The 22,098-nt window shown below is 42.5% G+C and overlaps 1 protein-coding gene across 7 annotated transcripts in view; it reads left to right on the forward strand.

The window, feature by feature from the left end:
• Positions 1-5,185: 5,185 nt before the first annotated feature.
• The window catches only part of LOC141763087 (histone deacetylase 4-like), a 58,427-nt gene continuing 41,514 nt past the window's right edge, over positions 5,186-22,098 (forward strand). The window contains exons 1-3 of one of the 7 annotated variants that reach the window (XM_074627373.1): positions 5,187-5,477; positions 9,774-10,096; positions 21,617-21,685. In XM_074627373.1, coding sequence (XP_074483474.1) covers positions 10,075-10,096; positions 21,617-21,685 — 91 coding nt within the window. In that variant the 5' untranslated portion in view covers positions 5,187-5,477; positions 9,774-10,074. Of the gene's footprint in view, positions 5,478-5,503; positions 5,682-9,773; positions 10,097-20,957; positions 21,176-21,616; positions 21,686-22,098 lie in introns of those variants that run through there. The other 6 variants (XM_074627374.1, XM_074627375.1, XM_074627368.1 and 3 more) reach the window with 6 other exon arrangements.

The raw sequence follows: 22,098 nt of genomic DNA on the forward strand, positions 1-22,098 counted from the left end.
TGATTATACTTTATTCCTTGGAAGGATTTTGAATGTAGGACTTACTTGTAATGGAGTATTGGTACTTTAGTAAATCCTGAACATCAGCCAAATTTACTATTTTTTTTTGTGATTGGCTCATGGTTAATTTTATTTACTTATTTATTTATTTATTTATTTACCTTTATTTAATTATTTAAGTCAAACATTTGCAATGTGTTGTGTTGACAATGTAACACAAAATATAGAGCATTTGTTTAAACTTACAATTAAAACAGAAGTACATAAAGTACAAACAATCAGTCATATCAATTCACTTAATAAAGAAAGAAATATAACATCACAATGTGGTATAAATAATAATAATAATAATTAAAAATAAGAACAAGAAGAAGAATACCAATAATACTACTAATTATTATTATTTATTTATTAATAATTAATTAATTAATCAATTATTATTATTAATAAAAATAATAATAATAATAATAATAATTGCTTGCGTTACTATTTACTAATCTAATAATACAGATAGGGACTTGATTTGATAATAAATTCAAAGGTGATAGAAATGATGCCTTCGGGTGGCACAGCAAACTGGAGGATTGTTCGGCGCTAGTGGAGGTTTTTCTTGCTCTGAGTGCTTTCCACTTTGAATCTCCCTATTTTTACCCAGACTCCCTGGAACAGCACATTGGGTGGGCTCCTCTCTGCCGTCATCAGGACAGCAGAGACCAGGAGCGACCCCCGTCATAAAAACATTTCTCGGGTTTATCACTCCGGCAAGCTGGTTTATGTCTGAAAAGCAGGACACTCTGGGGCGCTGTTACTTTATAGGCACATGGAAACACACACGGCCTGACCAGGACATGGAGGCATCTACTTTCTGTGTGTGTGTGTGCACCTTTACACACACAAACAGTATCAGTAATAAGGCCTGGGAGCTGTTGCTGTGTGAGAGGTAATTACTCCATGCAGCTCAGCGAGGCTTTGATGGAAAGTTTTAGACTAACTGGCTCGACTGTAAGAAGCCTTGACTCTGCTTCTTTTTAACAAGAAGTCTTTATGGCTCCTTTTCTCTCTTAAACGCTCCGGTTTCACTGCATCCTGGAAAGATTTTTTAACGTAACGTACAAGAAAAGGGCCTTAATTCACACATATTGATCAATATCGAAGGCAGTGCAGTCCCAATCACATGCTGTTTAGAACTGTTTTCTTTCTTACTGGCAAAGCAAGAGCTTCTTTATGACGCTGAGGTCTGCCCGCTTTGTCTGCACGCTGCGTCTGACTCATGTGGGACCGCGCTGGGTGAGATGACGGCTTCCCTTCTCAAACCACTAACAGCCAGTTGTGTGTGTACTGCAAGTGGTCTGGTCCACAGCCTGTGTGTGATGTGTCTGCTGTGGTAGCAGAGCGGTAGTTTGCGCAGGCTGTGCAGTACACGCTCGCCTGTTGACTTCTCTAGCCTGATTGCTGCTCCTCTCTGCCAGCCACCGGCCAAAAAACATGCAGTATTTTTGGAACATCATGACACAGGATCTGTGTTTTTTAGCCAGGGCCGTGTAAGGTACTTTACAGATCATGCTCCAAATAAGAGGACTTATAGTGGGATAGAAACCTGAAATAGAAAGAGGTGATGGTGACTCCCCCTGGATGCAAAATAGTTAAACTAACATAATCAGCGATTTGGCAACCCGAGGGTGATGTTCACTGAATTGCAAATGTGCTGCTCCGGGCAATATAAACCAATCTAATCCCTGCTTTGACATCACTGCTCTGGACACACTCATTCACTCACACACACACACACGTGCGCACGCAGACACACATTTGAGCGTTTTATGCACGTCTGCGTCAGCAAAAGCCCGTATAGACAAACAATACAGACGATCCAAGACTGATTTGAGCTCCCCTGACAGAAAAGTATAAACTTTTTCTGTCTTTCAGAGAGAGGATTTTGTAAGTTGTTTAGTAGTTTGCAACTTAAAGAATCATAGTGAACATAAGTATTCACATTAATACATATTTTAAAACAAGCATTTTAGAATAAGCATTCATTAATGATTGATTTTGATACGATTTTTGGCTAAATACCCCCAAAACTATGATAGTTCAGCCTCACAAAGCTACTTGCATGGCTGTAGACTCATGTTATTTATTAGCCTATATCTAATTTCATTCAAATGTTGATGTCTCAGTGCAGATTTGGTAGTTTTGAGTTAATTATCATTTAGTTGCACTTGTTCTTTTTAAGTATTTTAGAGAGAGGTGTGATGTTTTTGATGGCAGAAATTCTTCCAAGTTTTTGCAGGCCCTGTCCAGCATATAAACAGACGGATTATAAAGACCTCTCAGATATATATCTTGTGTTTGTTTGCATATGCAGCACATACAGATGCAGAGGGTCTGCAGCCATACAGGGTTTTAGCCCTAAAGAGCTTACTCAAGCACAACAACATCAGAGATGCCTCCAAGACCAACCGCCTTACGTAACCGATGCTCCGTAGCTCATCCACAGAAATTATAATCCTCTGTTGCTATGGATACGGCTGTCCCAACGGGCCTCCCCTGTACTCCAAAAGAGGAGCGACCTCGATTAATAAATGCAAGCACACAGCTGAGCTAAAAATAACGATGATAAAAAAAGAAGTAATTGATAGGATACCAAAAGCAATGCATAAACAGGTTTATTTGTATAGCAGTCTTTAACAACAAGTGCTTTATAAGATAAGAAATACAAGACAATGGAGAAGAATAAAACAGGAGAATGAAAATTACAGTGCAAGGTATGATTAAATAGTTACAATAGTTATTGGATAATGGTGAAAACAACCTGAATGTAGTGGATAAATTCATATTACAATGATAGTAGAGCACCTGACCTTTGACATCCAGGTAGATGACGGTTCGGAAGTATGAAGGTAATATTTCACCCTAGCTCAAATCTTGGCAGTGATGAAGTTAAATCATGTTTCTACTGTTTGGTGGGTTGGCCCGCTCCATTCAGGCCCAGAATCTAATCCAAAATCTCTCTGTGAACTTTTGTGAGCCAAAGGAGCCTGAAGGTATGAGAGGAACCAGTGAGAGCAGTCTACCTGCACTAACACCTTCTCTGCCTGCAGATGTATAACCTATATAGAAACTGGTTAGCATATTACAGTAATCAAGTCAGCTAAACCAAGCAGTGGTGTTGCAGTTTTGCCTGTGGGTGGCTGCTGAGATGCAAAATCAAATATAAAGTAATGGAAATAAAAGCAGATTGGATTAGAGAAGGCAGCGGGGAAAGGCGTTTCATGTTGCAACGAAGCAAGAATTGGATAAAAATGTTTCATTTTTGCCACTACTGGTTATGGAAAATGTTGAATAATGTAAGGAAGGTTGTAAAAATGCTCTCTATCATTGCTAATTACATCACAAAATATGAAATGTGTAGTTGATAAACTTGATTTAGTCTGTCTCACATTTGTCTTTAGATTCAAATCAGCATATGTTCAAGCTTGTTTGTTCCTTATAAACACATTATATAGCATACATAAACACATTATAGCAAGCAGTGGTACATTTTGTAGGGATACTACAGACAAATCACAGCAGAGCTACAACAAAATCACATAAGCACTTTAGTCATAGGAGATAAAAGATAAATGTATTCATGATAAAATTGCTACAAAAATCAATTTTACGGTACTCAGTCCAACTATAAATCTATGGGACATAGATCATAAACTGGGTAATTACAAACACACCACTGAGATACACAACTGTAAATGACAGCCTATTATGATTATGATAAAGAAAGATTGTTTTAAATTTATTTTTATATATATATATTTTTTTAATAATTTAATTTTATTACTTTTCTTGTTTTGCTTTGATTTTTATTTATTTATTTCATCCTTTATTTTTCCTTTTATTCATCTCTGTTATTACTTTTTTTATTTCTTTATTTTTTGTAATTTGCAATCAATATCACTTTTTCACTATAAAATATATAAACATTGTAGGAATGATAAAAGTATGAACAACATCATATATAAGCAAATGTAAATGTATGTTAATTCCTGCAATAAAGTATTAAAGGTATAATGATTATTAATGGTGTTATTAGGATACTGTAACTAATTATTAGTGTGTAAGTATATTATAAAGATGTTATTGTGGATATAAAACACTTTAAATTGGTAAAAAATTTACCAATTTAAAGTTGTTCACTGTACAAAGATATGTGACACAAAGATATTCACTGTACAAAGATATATGACACAAAGATATTAACTGTACAAAGATAGACGACACAAAGATATTCACTGTACAAAGATATATGACACAAAGATATTCACTGTACAAAGATAGACGACACAAACATATTTACTTTACAAAGATATGACACAAAGATATTCACTGTACGAAGATAGACAACACAAAGATATTCACTGTACAAAGATGTGACACACAGATATTCACTGTACAAAGATGTGACACAAAGATATTCACTGTACAAAGATGTTCACTGTACAAAGATATATGACACTCATATATATGATATTCATATTTGTGTCATATACCTTTGTAAAGTGAATATCTTTGTGTCATATATAACTTATAATATTTTATCATAACATAAAATACAGTATATTCCCAAGTATACTTTGTGTAATAAGTATACTAATATCAATGTACTAGTAGTATACTTGTAAGTACACTACTTCAATACTTCTTGGGACTAAATTAGTCCACTTTTTAGTTTATAAATTTGTCGTTATACGCCAAGTATACTTGGACTTTTCTGTGTACTTGGACTTTTCTGTATACTTGCTAAGTACTCTTAGACTTTTCTGTATACTTGTCGGTATACGCCAAGCATACTTGGACTTTTCTGTATACTTGCTAAGTACTCTTAGACTTTTCTGTATACTTGTCGGTATATGCCAAGTACACTTAGACTTTTCTGTATACTTGTCGTTATAAGCCAAGTATACTTGGACTTTTCTGTATACTTGCCAAGTACACTTAGACGTTTCTGTATAGCCTATACCTGCCGGTATAAGCCAAAGTATACTTAAGTATAATTTTGTTACGTTTATCTCTGACAAGTGCATAAAAAGTAATCGGAAAAGCTCTTGTTTTAAGTATACTAATAATAGCATACTTGAATAAACTTGTAAGGGTATTGTATTATTACAGTGATATATTTCTTATAATACAGGACACACCCAGAGAGAGTTTTTCCCTTGTTAATGACCATAACAACAACCTCATCTCAGTTTACCAGTAGAGATAATCACATTTTCATCAGGCTGGGCTGAGCCCGCCCCTGATAGATGCAAGGGGCGCTCCATGTGACGCTGCTGGGGCTGTAACAAAAATCCAGTATGGCGGAATCTGTCAGGAGATGAATTTTCTTGTCCCCCCCCAAAAAAAACCTAAAACATGGGAGAGGACTAAAAGGAAGGAGACACATGTTGGGGACGACTGGCTTCCTGTTGGCGCGTGTATAGGTGAGCTTGTGTTTGTGTGTACGCTCGCGGAAGATGAATGTGTAGCCGCCGCCGCTTTGATGTTGATATTTCAGGGATGCGACGCACAGACAGGATTCATCAAAACAATGTCCGGCTGAAGTTTCCACTCCGGCTACGCTTCTTCTCCGGCTTCGCGGTTGCTTTAGAACGCCTCCTCTCGAGAATACAATGTATCTACTTCTGGTAGGAACAAATTCACGTCTTGAAACAATGTTGCTGAATGATTCCATTCGGTTTGTTGCGCTGTAGCGGGCGGGAAGTGTGAAGGAAGAGGAGAGGAGGGGGGATGTTTATTATGCCGATTGTTGCTGAGCTATTTATAGTGCACGGCCGAGCCTTCAGGCTTTAATGCAACATACATAGCGCCTCTGTCGCCTTATAACCGTGTTATTGGCGAGAAAAAAAGGCGTTAAAACGAAGGCCTGCTGTGTGTGTTTGAGTGTGTGTGTGTGTGAATGGTTTCGGGATGGGCGGTGGTAATTCTCTGCATGCGTCAATCTTTTTTTTTTTGTGAATGGGGGCGTATGGGAGCTGTTAAAGCGACATCAAAAGCATGCATATTAGTATAGGGCCCCGGTTTAAAGTGGTGTTAAAGCTGCAGTTGGGTAGAAATGGAGCAAATATGATTTCAAAAAAAAGTTTTTATAAAATATCATAACAGTAGTGCATGATAGGTAATCTGAAAAATAATGTGGATCGGTGTCCTCCAGTGCTCTTAAAGGCATCTGCAAGATGGGAGGAAAAACAACCAATCAGAGCCGAGCTGGAGCCTTGCCATCTCTGAGCAGCTGTCAATCACTCGCAAGCTCCGGTTAAACTAGGCAGCGCCGATCAAATATGAATCAATATTACTGTAATGCCTATTTATCGCATGAAATGTTTTCAGAATCATCTTGAAGTGTACTGTTTAGCTGTAAAATCATGGATGTATTCAAAGAACTGGATACAGCGTTGGAGGCGCGGCCGCGGTCATTCCTGTAAGAGTTGCTCATTGGCGCATGAAGCCTAAATGGCTCGGCTTCCGTCTGGGAAAGTACCCGTATCTTGGCGGATCTCGGGCAACTGGGACATGCGCAGTATAGTCCGCTCGGTCACAGTAACTCGGTCATGGGGTCCCAGCGTCACGGTCTGGGTCTCACTCACATGAACGTAGGAAGAGAAATCACTCTGGATTCAGCTATTAGTGCATTTTACAACTTTAAAAACTGAATTTTTTAAATAAGGGCTATTAGAGTGTTCGTACTGGGAAGTTGATTCACCTCAAACAAATTATCCGCTGAGTTAAAGATGTCTCTTTCCCAATGTAAGTCTTTTTGGGCCCAATGGCATCACATGACTGACACGAAAGTTGCAGTACCGCCGTTTGGCCGCTACGAAAGACCGGATCGTCGACCGGCGCACTTCCTGGGGGCTTGTGTAAAATGAGTACTTTTGTGACCCGACCGCCATGCTGAAATAAGTTGATGAAATATCAAGCCCCGCCCACCAACCGGAGCACAGCCAATAGGAATGACCTGTGATTGGTCAAAGTCTCCCGTCACGGGCTAGATTTTCTAAAGCCTGAAAACAGAGCCATGAGGAGGTGCAGAAATCTAGTTATCTCTCAGAACACTTGAATTACAATATGCTGAAAGGTTATTATGGAGTTTTTGCCCAATGATGCCAAAAAATTGTTGCCTACTGAAACTTTAAGCGCTTGAATTGGAATCAAAAACCTAAAGAACGCATACCAAGTGCATGCTTTTAAGGAGAATGGTTGGTTACTGTAGTAGTAGATCATTTTGAAACAAAAAATTGCATTTTAAATACAGTAATGATATCTCTTAATGATATCTAAGTGCTCTAAAAAGTAGTTTACATGAAAGTAAAGCCTGAAAACAGAGCCATGAGGAGGTGCAGAAGATGCCATTAGGAGCACTGGAGGACACAGAGGCACATGATTTTTTTTTCAGATTACCTGTCTCATGCACTTCTGTCAGGATATAGTGACTGTTTTATAAAAATAACTTTTTTTAATCATATTTGCTCCATTTCTACCTACTGGTGCTTTAATACAAGCTATGCTTAAGAGGAGAAATGCAGCTATTTTTGGTGTAATTGCCCACCATAACTGTAACCCATTTTCCAGGTTTTTATTATTTCTTCCCTTTGAGCTCGAGGGCTTGTCTCCCCAGATCTGTCACCCTGCATCAAGCAAGCTCGTTTTTTAGGGACAATGGCCTCGGACACACACATGAATACCCCTCCCGAGACAGATGAGATGCCCCGGGAGAATGGTGTTGCATGAAGCCCCCCTGCAGTGTCAGCTACTCCCCGTGACACACACGGTCACCCCTCCTCGCCTTTCCATCACAAAGCGCAAGTGTGCGTGCGCTGTGCAGTGACCGACTTTTTTTGGGGGGCAATTTGTCCTGCGGCTGCACTGTCTGGCCCTCTTGTCTTGAGACCCACCCCCCCTATATGCACACACACACACACATGCATCCTCCGCCACACAAGGGTGCGAGCATGCACGCTACCCCCATACCGCCGCCGCTCCCACACCCACCTCGCCCTCGGGCAGTTTTACCCCTTCTATTTGTGGTGGTAAAGTCGACTTGATGCTTTGGTCTGGAGCCGTGATTGTATCTGACACTCCTGCTCGAGGCTCCAGGAATTCAGGCTACTCTCTAAAAAGAACAATAATTTATTTCCAGCAAAAAAAGACCAATCAAAAAGATCATTTATCCCCAAAACAAACACAAGAATCAGAGGTTTCTGCTCGGTAAAAGCCACATGTTCACGAGCCTAACAGGACTGTTCCACCCTGCTCTACAGTGAAAGTAATACATCATACTTTTTCCATATTTTTTTTCTTGATCTTGGGAGCGCCCCAGTCAAAAAGAAAACTATGTCCGGGACATGCAATTTATTGCCCGATTGGTTTTCAGGTTTCTTGCAGTGTAAGCACGAGGCCGAACTTGAGGTCGTGTTGAGTTTTCGACGGTGGTCTTGTTTGGATCTGCATGGCAACCACAGGCGCAGTTTGCGTTGGTTCAGGGGGGGCTCACTGAACCCCCTAGCGGCCGTAGCCAATAACGCCTGTAGGGATATTCATATTTTTTATAATAACACTTATTGTAATGATGAATAATATCGACCTTGTTGTGTCTTCTTAATGACAGAAACCAACAAGATAAGAAGATAGATTTGTGGTCTTTTTATTAACTTATAATAACATCAGATGCTCTCTGTCCGCACTGAATCCGTTAAATATGCACTTTCTATTACAGCATGTAAACAAACTACATAAATCTGCCGTGTGCTCAAGATCAGACTGCAGACGTAGTCACTTAAAAGATGGATACTTGATATCTTCCTACGTTTGTACTTTTGAAACTGAAAACACACATTTAATAATGTGATATTCACTGTAAATGACTCACAATGTAGCTAACAGCAAGTAGGAAACTTTCAGGTGATCTCCCTCCAACCAGCTGCCACCTTATTTAGGTTTTTGTAGTGAAATGAGGAGGTATAGATAACTCCTCATCCAACTTCATGAATCAGCAGTTTCTCGTCCGTTGCGACAGGAATAAATAGAAACGGGTGCCTGACAAAAGTTGAGCTCAAAACGGCGTCGCACTCTGCAGCGCAGCTCGCGGCCAGCCAGGACGTTCCAGTAGAAAACAATGCAGTCAAACTGATTTTGACGCTTGCTCGCATTCAGTTAGGACACGGTGTAATATGTAGGCGACACACAGCATCCCAATACACTCTCTGTGTTGTACACATTATATTCCCCTCTAGATTTGTTTTTGTGAACCTTAAAGTTCAAACTGCACCTATGATGGCAGCAGTATTTTACGGTGTATTTCAAAGACCAGGATTCCATAAATTGGCCAGATTGAGAAATAAGACATAAACGTCTTAAAGGTGGTGATAAAAATAAGTGATCTAAGCCAGAAGACAACTTTTTATTTAAGTCTGTGCTTGCTTCTTCAGCATTTCAGTCCTAATAGTTGCAGGCTTAGATTATATAATTGCTTTGACGGACATAAAACTGTCAAGGGGTATTTTTACAATTATAGATGATCAAGCTCTGTACTGTAAGTGGAATCCAAGACTTCAGTCAACAGTCATCATTAGTGCCACTGAAAGATCAATACTATAAATAACTGGGGGATGAGCTGTGTGTGTAGAGATGCACCTATACAGCTTTTCCTCTTCGATCCCTCAACTTATGCTCTCCTTTTCTTTTTACAAATTTAAAATCCTTTTTGTCCTCTCTGATAGGTTGGTACCGGTGCTAGACAGCGAGCTGCCGCTCTGATTGGAGTAGCCAAATCAAAAAGCCTCATGGGGATTGGCTGCTGCTGCTGGGAGTTTGCTTCCTGTTTCCAGCCTTGAGGGATTCTTGACGGACCGTCCTGAGTGTTGGATCAGCCTGAACACACACATTCAAACACACTCCTGGACATTCACCATTTTGGCCTCCTGATTGTCATCCTGTAAATCACACACAAATACACATCTGTTCTGCAAATACACACCCCTGCCGTACTGTGTGGACGCCCACCTGACCGACCTGTCAGCGATGACATCACACAGCCACCAAGGTGAGATTATTATACTTCTTGTTTCCTTGTCTGTCAGCATGAATCTGTTTTTGTACAAGGTGGAAATTAAGAAGTTGTACTCCCTTTTCTGTGATAATAACACATGTACGATAAAGTTAGATCCATGCAGCCACGAAATCCACAGTTTTTTATCCACAAGCATTTTTTTTCTCTTCATGTTCATTCATGTTTTTGAAAATTAATTATTCATTTAAAAGCCTAAAGGCCCAGACACACCAAGCCGACATCAGAGAAGTAGCGGCGAGGAAGGCCGACCGTCGGCTTAGTGTGTCAGGACCTTAATGTATCAGTTGGATGGGTGGAGTCGGTCACCCTGATTTAAGGATCAGCTAATGCTCCTTCAATTTGATGAGTCTGACTTTTAGTGGAGTTTTTTTGCATCCTTTGACAGTTTTAAGTCTGGGGGAAACTTTAAAGAGGATCTATTGTGCTTTTTTTCCATTTCCTTTAGTGTGTTATATAGTTTTTTGTAGATGTAAAAGGTCTGCAAAGTTACACAGCACAAAGTCCACGCCAGAGAGAGAAACACTGCACCTGGACTGCCTGAAATGTCTCGCATGAAGTCCCGCTTTTTCTTCCGTAACGTGGCGATGTCACCAAGTAACACAGTTGCATAATACCTCCCTAGCAGCTAGTTTGGCATACCCTTAAGCAAAGCTAGTTAGAGCGGAGCTGGAGCGGAGTCTGAAGAGTTTGGTTAGGTTGACCAATCACAACAGTGAGTGGGTCAGCTGACCAATCAGAGCAGAGACTGGGCTTTTGAGACAGAGGGTGAAAAGAGGTGCTGCAGCACAGCCGCTATGAGAAAATAAAGCATTTTTTTGATAATGTAAATCATGTAAACATGTTCTAGTAGAAACCCAAAATACAAGTGTGCACCAGTGTATGATACTGATAAAATATGCGAGATTAAGCTGGAAAAAAAAATCATGTTTAACTCTAGCAAGGCAGAAAGGGAGACATTAAGCTCCTCGATACGGCAGCTACTTCTGCCATATTGATAGATGTGAACATTTTGATTTTGAGCACAGACAGATCGCTGCTCGCTAGAACGCAATAAAACATTTTAATCTGGTTTTATGGCTGCTAATTGGCTTGATTCAATATGAATGAGCTCCTGAGAGGAAGACGAGAGAGAAAGTCCATAGCACGTCGGGCTCATTAAGAGAGTCTACTCTCCTCTTTGACACCCAATCACGCTCCGTTTAGAAGCTCCCGTTTTAGTGAGCTGATAAATTATTCGGTAAGCAGCTGGCAGATGAAAAGGTTAGCTCCCCTGCCCTGGTCGGTGTGGTACCTGACGGTGTCGGCCGTGTTTACTTTATACACCTGGGAGTGTGTGCACTATAAATACCACAGCTGAGGTAACCACCGGGCCCCGAGGGAGACGAACGAGCTGCAGCCTCAGCCGGCGCCCTCAGCCCTCCAACATCTCCATCACTGACACATCTGAACACACCACAGACGCTCGAGCGGATATTTAGCAGCACTCTGGTGCACATGTGCATGCTCTTTAAGTTGCATACATCCACAGACATCTCGCCATGGTGTCGACTCACTTTCCCCGTCCCCAAGTAGCATTGTGTCGTTAAATCAACGTCGGATTAGTTTGAACTCGCTAGACAGCCCATTCTAGTTCCTCTCCAGACAGCGCTGCGAAAAAATTAATGCCCTGCTAATCCTAAGGAATGATTCTGACTGTGATATCCGCTGACATATGCAAAGTGACATGTTAAATGTTCCGAGGGCGTGTTCATCACCTTGAAATAAATGATAATATGCATTTAAGTAGGATGACATATTCAAATGATGTGCAGTAATCTGTTTCTGAGCATGTTTTAACCACCGTATTTGAGTTTTTATGATCAAGTAAGTCAAAGCTGTGTGTCGTACTGTGTGTGTTTCTGAGTTCATTTTAATGCGAATCTTAATCGTTTTTACACAATTTTATTATTTAAAAGAATTTTAGTGTCTTAATTAGAGGTCAACCAATAGTTTATTTTTAAAGGCCCGATATAATAACGATAGTTTGGAGCAGGAAATAGCCGACTAATTGGCCGATATCCTCTTTACTTCTGCAGCAGCCTAGTCGGCTACTTTTCCACACGCCCTTTTTAATAAATCAGTTTTTGGAGAATATTCTAAAGTGTGATTTGGTGGATTACATCATTGGAAAATGTTCTATTTATTTGCAGTGGCTTACAGTATGACTGACCAGGATTACTTCTGTTGCGCGTCTCGTACATTGTTAAACGTTTATTACCTCAGTAAACATTGGTTTATGGTCTCAATCGCTAGTTTCAAGTCTTCTTCAATACAGCATGATGTTCATTTAGTAAATTATGGTCCCATTTAGAGTCAAATAGACCACAAAGCAGGGGATGCTTTAGGGCGGGGCTACCTTGTGATTGACAGGTCACTACCACAGCGTTTTCCTGGCTGGGACATGTCCGTGTTTTCGTCTTAGAACTTTAACCCTTTCACAGTGTTTTTTCATTTCATGAAAGTTAATTCTCCACTTCCTGTATACAGTCTATGGTTAGACCCACCCTGCTTCTACAGGTAAACTCAACTTAATGTGTAAAATCCACAAAAATGACGCTTGATACAGACTCGTACAGTGTTTTTATAGATCAATAATTGCTTTTATTTTCTAAAATATTCTGAAACGATACCTGTTTCATTATTTTATCACAATACTATTCTGGTGGAAGAAGACAAACAGTGATATTGAATCAATGCCCAGATCTGAACACAGCCAAGGCAGGAAAGGAAACTTCACTCTCTTCTTGCCAGGTGCTGCAGCAGCTGATAGAGCAGATAAACTAAACCAGAATCCTGTCAAAATATAATAAGATGTCTTTAATTTCCCACGCTGCCCTCCTCTACCTCCACAGCTTGCTTCCCACTGGAGGGCCAAACCCAGAAAATCTGGCTGTCGCCCGCGTTAACTCACTCTCGCACCGAAACAAAAATAGCTGTGATCTTTTGTGAGTCCAGGAGAGACGCTTCACACCGGCAGCTGCTGTTTCTCACTGTCTTGTTTGCCTCTGAAAAGCCTTCAGAGGAGACGATCTCGGTCCTCCGAGTGCTGCCAAGTGTGGGCGTCAATTTGAGGTGTTGCTTCTCTTGTTTGAATGACAGCTCTGAGACACACTTGTTGGATGTCGGCGCACAGAGAGAGAGACAGAAACAGGCAGCCGAGAGACATTTAAAGATGTGAAATGGGAAAAATGTGCAACACTATGGCCTTGTGGCGCTTGTCAGGCTCCTTTTTTTTCCACTGAAATGTTCACGGCAGTGATATTTACAGAAGTTAGAATGTGCAGGGTTCTGCTTTAAGAGATGTTTGATTTCTCTATTTAGAGAAATGTAGAGATATAAATGCAGGGAAATTGATCCTGTGGCTTCAGGTTGCATCAGGCTCGCATGCCACTGCCACTCGTTCAATTGAATTTGTTTTATAATGAGTGTAATTAAACAACATTGGCTTTGTTCTCGGGGTGAACAATGAGACTTTCACATCCACGGCTTTGTTGTACTCTTGTATTTGCAGCGCGATCCAAAGCTGCCAACTTTTTTTTTTTCTCCCGAGCTTGCTTTGCACTTATTTCCAATCATGTACCAGCCCTCTAAGTAAGCCTTGAGTGTGTGTGTGTGTGTGTGTGTGTGTGTGTGTGTGTGTGTGTGTGTGTGTGTGTGTGTGTGTGTGTGTGTGTGTGTGTGTGTGTGTGTGTGTGTGTGCGTGCATGTTCGCGCACTTCATGCAGCAGCTCCGGTGGGTGTTTGCCAGCGTGCATGCCTGCTTGTGTGCCATTTTTGTAATCTGTAAATGAGCTTACTAGCACGCACATTTTTTGATCCAGGACTTACTCATTTTCTTTATTACAGCAGCAGTGGGATTTTTAGATTAAATATCATTTACCATAATACTCTTCCTAGAAAAGTGAAATGTAAAACGCTTTGTCGGCCGGGTTTATGGTTCACAGAACAAAAGGGGGTCAGGGCGACGCGGCCCCTTCGCATCAGTCTTTTCGCGGGACGTTTCAGCAAACAGGCTGGTGTGTTTGCACGGGAGTGATTACTGTGTGTGCCGAGAGCTTTAGCACATTAGCCGGCGACATTTGTTTTACACTCGTGCTTAGCAATGAGCTAATATGTTGACCATGTTTGGTTTCTGTAAATGTCACGCTCAGGATGAATTGTTGGTAGCGATTGTGCTGAATATGGAGTATATTCAATCAAAACTCATGCTGTAGCACACTTACAGATTCAAAAACAGAAGATAATTAACTGGCGCCACCTTCCTTACCAAAAGTGTTAGGCTTAGACTCAGTATTAGGGGCGTTGCGATATACCGGTATTGCCGATAACCATGATATTTAAAAATAGGGATGCACTGATCCGCCTTCCCCAGTCCCGATAGCAATATCTGGGCTTTGGGTATCGGCCGATACCGAGCACCGATCCGATACCAGTGTTTAATCAATAGGCCGTATGCCTCACTGTTTGAAAGTGACTGGGATCATTCTGTTATGTGTTAGGCAACATCAGACTTTGTAAAACAAAATGTAACAAATAAATACATAAATATAAATTTACTTAATTGTTAGTTATTATTAAAATAATAAATCGTACACCAGCAACTTGGTAAAAAAATATTTTAATATTAACAGGAATTACAACTCAGGTGTAAACGTTTTTATTGCAGCAACAAATTGGTAAATAAAAAACTTAAAAATACCAGTATATAATGTATATAGTACATAAACTATAAAATATATAAACTCTAAAATCCAGCTATTTGAGGCTCTGTGGATGTATTATTTTTTTTAAAATATTTGTCTACATAAAAATGTTAATGATAGCGTTATTTTTTCTCTTCAAAATGTCTATAGATATCATGATAATATTGTTACTGTGAATTCTTTTGGCCACAATAATGGTGTAGTGAAAATCTGATATTGTGACAGCCTTAGTTTGTCACTTAATGATTGTCTTAGGTTTGCTATTCTTTGACCCTTTAAAGGTTCATTTTCCTTTGCTCAGAAATGTCTGAACACGGGATTCATCATCAACTACTTCCCATGATTCTCTGGGGCCCCCTCTGTGGTTGTGGTCACTTGTAAAAGCACCCCTTATCAGTTCCTGCCGCCCTGCGTCCAGATAAAGAAACCACATTCTGGAGAATAAGAAAGGCCAGTGACAAAAACAAAGATGATCCTCTCTTAGAAATCAAGGTATAATGTACAGATGGGTGAAAAATGTAATCATTAATAGCATACACTGCAGGTGTTACAGCAACTGTGATAAATGCAAATGCAGATGTTCTGATTGCAAAAAAAAAAAGTCACCTTTTTTTACTCAGATTTTATGCATATGGTGGTGTGTTCTTTATACTCGCTTACAGTATCGTAATATATCGCAATATATTCAATCGTAACGATACGTACCGTATTGCCAGATTCTTGCCAATAACACAGTGCTATTATAAGCAGGATGAGCTGTGAGTGTAAATGAAGACATGAGTTTAAAAAGAGCAGGCGGTCTCCTCAGGTGTTACAGCGTCTTATTAAAGAGGGAAGGTGATGCCACTTGCTGGCAACGATTTGTTTTTGTCTTAGTCAGAAGTGCAGCGGCTTTCCAGGAAAGTCTGCAGTGTTTACCACTGGAGCAAGAACTGGGTCTGCTCATGAGTCATCCACACACACACACACACACACACACACACATACACTGAGGCCAGTAAGTGGTTGGTAAGTAAGTGCCAGGTACAGCAAGTGATTATTTGTGAATGAGAGGTTTGAACTTTACATTGTTCTATGCAACAAAAAAAAAGTAAAATGAGCCCATATTACAAACACTACGAGAAGCGCGTCTGCAGCAGCAGGATACAAACTGTTCAGACTACATTTCTACTGCTTTATTTTGCAGGTCTGCGTGGGCGTGAACGCCTTTTATGGTTCTGAACCGGTGAACTTGACACAGTGCTCCTTTTCCTCGAAGGCTCAGCGGTATCTGAGTTACAAGCGCAGCCGTTTCTAGGTTTGTACGGCGTTGAAACAACAAAAAACAAGGGGAAATAAAGTGAACGCTAATGAGTAAGGTCGGGAGATTATGTCTTGTACAGACTAGTCATGTTGTGTTTGCGTTATAGACGCAGGTTAAAGGGAATACCGCTGTTTTAGGAGTCTGTTTGTACACCTGCCAGTTTCCATGACTATTTGGATATTGAAACTAGCTTTACACCAACTGCCGTCCTCTTCAACAGATTACCCAAAATCAAGATATACAGGATGAGGTGTTTATTTCCTTGGTAGGGACTTTTCATTTCTTCCCGTTAGGGGATTGACGGTAATGTGATGTGACGTTGATGTGAAAACACAACAAAGTATATTACTGTTCAAAAGCAGTGAACAAAAACTGAATTCCCATGACATCCCTAATAGAGAGTGGTAAAGATCTTCACGTCTAGCTCTCAGGAAGGAAGAGAATAAACCTATTTCTCAAAATGTTGAACTATTCCTTTAAGTATCACAATCTGTTATTTTTTTCTGAAGCTGGGTCTGCTGCAGATTGTCTTTGTGTAACTGTGAGTGCACTCTTACTATCTGGCCAGTGGGGAGTTTGGCAGGAGTGGCGAGGGACTGCTGCTGACGTCAATACTACTACAGACATTAAGGTAGTGACACACATATGTATATACCCTAGTGTAGGGTTGATCCCTTACCGGTGGGGGGGGGATAAACACAAGGGACACAGAACACTGTAACATACAACCATGTCGGACTGCGTATGTAAATATAAACGTCTCGTATTCTAAGGTAACAAAAACGATTCTTATTTTCTGGTGATTTATACACTAAAGAAAACATACATATTAATATTATATTCCATTTCTGCCAATCGATCCCCCTAAATGTTACTGTCCCTTTAAAAGTTCACGCCTTGTGGAGAGTAATTTGACGGCCCGTCTTTGGGCCTCACCCCTGTATTTGATCAACACTGCAGTACAGTGCGCTCACAGATCTCTGGATGCCTATAAGTCTATGTTATGGATTTGCTTTTTATTACACCTGCCAGATACTATTAACGGGGCAGCGGTGGCACAGAGATTTAAGGAACAGGCTTTGGACTGGAAGAAGCTGGTAAATGAGGGGGGGGAAAAGTGAATGAGAAACACTTTCTCTTCCCCCAGTAAGAGAGAGTGAGGAAGACACATAATTCCTAACTGGTCCAGTAGAGCTGCCACAGTAAGGCTGTGGTTTCCCCGCAGGGCATATGTCACATAAAACTGAGAAAGGAAGCTTTCTAATCAATCATCTCAAAAGTTTAAAGTCAAAGTAAAAGCTTCTCTGCAGCGGTTGCCTATAGAGATATGAGGCCAAAAGTGCATGCATTAAATTTACATTCCTCTCATCCCACTCTCCATCCAGCGACCCCTCATCATCCTCTTATCCAAATGCACGCAATCACACATCACGCTGCTCAAATCCAGGGGTGAAGGGGTTAAAAGTTTTTCGCTGCAATAAAGAGGGCCCGGCTTATCCCCGCGTCTATTTTTAGAAGCGCTCACACACACACAGCAGATATGCGCACGTGCACGCATGGCGAACAAACAATCATTATATTTGGTCTCCCGTGTTCTCCTCTTCACGATTGAGCAGTTTGTTGCCGTGTGTGTTGTGCAGCTAAAAATGGAGCACATTTGGGGGTGGGGGTGGGGGGGTTGGGGAGGGGGGGGACGAGTGCATGCGTGACACAACCTGCCTCTTTTGTGCGGCGGTCAGTGTGATGATGAGCACGAGCCTCGTCGAGGGTAATTTCGAGCCTTATTGTCACGTTTTTGTCTGCCGTCCACTTGTGCTGACATGTCGTTTCTCTCCTGCAAAACCAAATTACGAAATTGTGGCAGATTGCAGAATGCACTTGAGCGGCGCGTTCCCACCCTTGTGTGAACCCGGTGAACAGAGCGTCGGTTTCCTGCCAGCCAGACAGTCCTGTCCTCCCATGTGCCACCAACTTGGCTGAACAGTCCACCCCAGAACAAACCCACGGGGGTCTCTTGTGCAACGACCGACCCCCCTACACGCACAAGCTCCGCTTTGTCTTTGTGCAAATGGAGCGCGGCACCCAGCATCGCCCTGCCACACCCATCCCCCCCCTCCAAAAACAAACACCCAATCACGGCCTTTTTATATGCGGCGGCATTAGAAAAGCTCTGTTTTTAATTGGTATTAGGTCAGAGACAGCAGAGAGGGAACATGAGCTCATGAAAGGACCGGGACGCATCTTTTGTCCCCTCGTCTTTTGTCTTGTCCCAGCCGAGAAACGGGATACACTGTGTTCTGCCAACGAGCTGTCAGCGGCAATTACGGTTTACACTGCCTCCTCGGAGCCCTATCCTTGTGCCTTTTGACACGGGGCTCCGCAGTGCCAAACACCAAAAATATACCCAATATGAAATGGTGCACCTGTTACTCTGAATGCATAGTAGCTGCAGAGCAACTGTCATCTCACACGTTGTGGGTGATTGTTTCTTATAAGGCATTAAGGCCCAGCTACTGAGGCTTTACAGTTGCATCACAAGTCTCCTAGCAACCGCGTGTGGACGTCCACTGTGTGCAAATAATCACTACATATGTGAAAAGTGGTGTGTGTTCCATAATTTATGCGTTGATCCATTTTTATACCTAATTATTGCTGCACTGGGTCACTGCAAGCAAGGGGCTGTGGCGTATCCCAGAATGCACTGGGCAAAAGACCTACAGAATGATTTAAAAACCTCAAAAGTAAAGGACCTGCCCTTGAACGAAGGTGCAGCTTATTCCCATACATCTGCTGTTTTTTGAATAGTAGATCTAAACTCGCACTCCTTAAATTATAAATGAGCTAGTAAATCACATAAAAATCTTTATCCAACAGTCACCGACATATTAAATTCATAAATCTGAGCTGCAGACACCGAAAGAGCTTTGAATTGTTTTTGTGACTCAGTTCGCTCCTTTCGTTTTTCGGTCTCTTCATTGCTCTACTGACCTCATGACTTTAATGCACGTACAACAGACACCCGCAGTCTAATTACCAATTCAAACTAATTTGTGATTTTATATCAAATGACGGCATTCGCGGAAAAGCACAAAGAAGCACTTACACCCCACGCCGAAATTGGATTACCGCTGTGTTTTCCCGACTCTCCCGGCGTGAAACGAGGGTCAGATGGTTGCTACCGACTGTTCGCGGGACGCAATACTGTCGGCGGCTCACACAGGGGTCACCCATTCTCTTTTATCAGTCGCCGTGACGTCAGCCGGTGCCCTCGGGAAGCAAATTTGCGACCCAGAGGAAAAGGCTCTTCAAGGAGAGGCGTGTTTGATTAATCGTATTGTTCCTGTCTGGTTCACCTTGCTTGCTGGAGTCACCCTGGACGAAGCAGCCAGAACGGAAGTGCGCTGAATGTAATGAGGCCGGAGCATCCTTCCTCCCTTCCTCTCTGTCACTGTCTCTCTCTGTAAACCGTGGCGCAGACGGACATCTCATTTCTCCCACATAACAAAGGCCTCTGTCAACACGCAGTCCGGCGTCGAGCTCGCTACACCGCCTCGCTACACTGTCACAAAACTACACTCGGCAAAACGCAGCAGCTCTCTCCGCCATTTAGCTCCCGCGCTTCTCCCCATTCACGGCGCCAATCACAACATGCATGTTCTCAACGAGCTGCATTAGCTCGCGTCGACTGACTCTCTGCCTGAGGCTAGCCGAGGCTATTTATAGCTCCCTGTCTCCCGATGCTTGCCCAGTGGGACCAAGAAGAGAGGAGGATGGAGAGGAGGAGAGGAAGAAGGAGAGAGGGAGGAGGGGGCTGCTGGGTATCTAGGCTACATTCAAGATTGATGGACCCTGTTGCCAAGGTGTAGGGCACTTGTGTTGCTTCATTACGTCGCTCTTTCTCGTGTGTTTGTACACACCTGTCCTCCCCTCCACGTGTCAGGTGTCAACCGCGCGGCCTGGGCTGAAAGCTCGCACGCTTTGTCAAACTAACCGCAGACAAAGACTCCACACTTAAAGTCGGAGATGTAAAGCTGCGAGCAGCAATTTGCGCAAGCCACAGGTGTCATCACACGCCTCATTTACATCGCAAAACCCCGGTCATTTGAATAGGCTCGTCAAGAGATATCAGCTATCATTGATGTGTTTGTTTTCTGTCTGTCCTCACCTTTTACATAAAGTCTGTATGTGAGGGCGCACATTCGTCTCGTTTTTCGAGGTCGCATATCTGGCGAGAGCGTTCAGGTAAACGAAAGTGAGCAGGACCAAAACGTGACGAGTCCACACCCTAGTCCTCGCAGGGATTGGCGCACCGCGGGCGCAGCCATTCATGCAAGGTGGTGCGAGACGAATACGCGCGCATAATCAGCGCGCTGTGCATCCTCCAGCTTCATGGCTAATTAAGTGTGTGTGTGTGTGTGTGTGTGTGTGCCAGTCATGGTCCGGAGAGAATTCCAGAAATAGATCATGCACAGTGAGACGCTCGCCTGTTTTCCTCTCTTTTACTCCTCCAAAGGGATTTTACACGGGTTTTCATCTCCCATCCAACGGAATAATTGCATGTTTGCGCGCCTCAGATGTCTTTTAAGCCTCAGAATATATATAAATATATGGAGCAGGTGCTTATGATTGCTAAAAATACATGCATATATAGGGAAAGTGTGGGATGTATGTCCATCCTCTCCTCCCTTTTTTTTTGTTTTTCCTCTATCCTCATCATCCTCTCTCCCCTCCTTACCTCTGTCTTCCCCCCTCATCCTCCTCCTCCTCCTCCTCCTCCTCCTCCACCACCACCCCTCTCTGTCGCTCTGCTTTTTATAGCCATGTCTTCCCAGGGCTCGGCAGCTACAAAAGCCTTTTCATGTTGCCACTATAATTACAGCCTACACACTTGCACACACACACACCCACGGACACGCATGCACACACACACACGCACAGGAGGAGAGGAGTGTGTCTTTGTGTCTGCATGTGTGTGTGTTCTCCGCATGTGCTGTTATACACAAAAGGGTGAGCTATTTTTACCTCTCTCCCTCCCCTCTCCATCCCCCCCTCCTCCTCCTCCTCCTCATCCCTCTCTGCTGCTGCTGCCAGCCACATTTGCTATGCTGAGCACAGGCAGCATCAGTCGAGCCCCAACATCCCTCCTCTCTCTCCCTCTCTCTCGCACACTGAACTCACACACACAGGAGCTTGATGAAGGCTGCTCCCTCGGCGATTTCATTTTAGAGCATCTCTGCGAAATTCACGGCTCTCTTTCGCCGGGCATGGAGCGGGCGGCTGCTCAGGTGGCGGTAGCCGCGGCGTGGCACACGCTCGCAGCTTTGCAGATGACCTGAGAGCCCCCGCTCGCTTCGGACTGTGGTCTTATAACTGCCTGGTTTTGTCGCTGGAAGCTTGTCTCAATGTTGCGGACCATATTTGAAGCGGAGTGTGCTCTCTCTCCCACAGAGGGGATCCTGGGAAAGGAGCAGCCGCTGGAGGTTCTGAAGACATCGGCGCTCAACCACATCCCAACAGGTTGGACACCGTGTGTGTGTGTGTGTGTGTGCATGTAAACCAAAGCGTGTGTGTATGTGTGCACCTACGTGATTTCCCTATTAACCACATCCTGTGCGACTTTGCATGCATACATGTAGGTGTTGCTCCAAGGATGTGATTGTTTCCTCACTTTAAAGGGTCTGTACGTTGCAGCCGGCTGTCTATTTAAGTGTTAAGAAGAGTTACTCCTTTTATTCATGCAGTGCCATTTTGTTGAATGGAAATCCAGCCGCCCCGAATGCGAGCTTATGTGAAATTGTTGTCGGTTGTCTCAGGAGGAATGGCTGCCAAAAATATACAGCAAATTGTGCATATCTTGGTGATGTGTTTGCTGCAAGTTCCCGAGGCAGGAACTGAGATAAAACAGCTACCAAAAATATATTAAAAAAAAA

Source organism: Sebastes fasciatus, chromosome 24, assembly GCF_043250625.1.
Source record: "Sebastes fasciatus isolate fSebFas1 chromosome 24, fSebFas1.pri, whole genome shotgun sequence".
NCBI lineage: Eukaryota > Metazoa > Chordata > Actinopteri > Perciformes > Sebastidae > Sebastes > Sebastes fasciatus.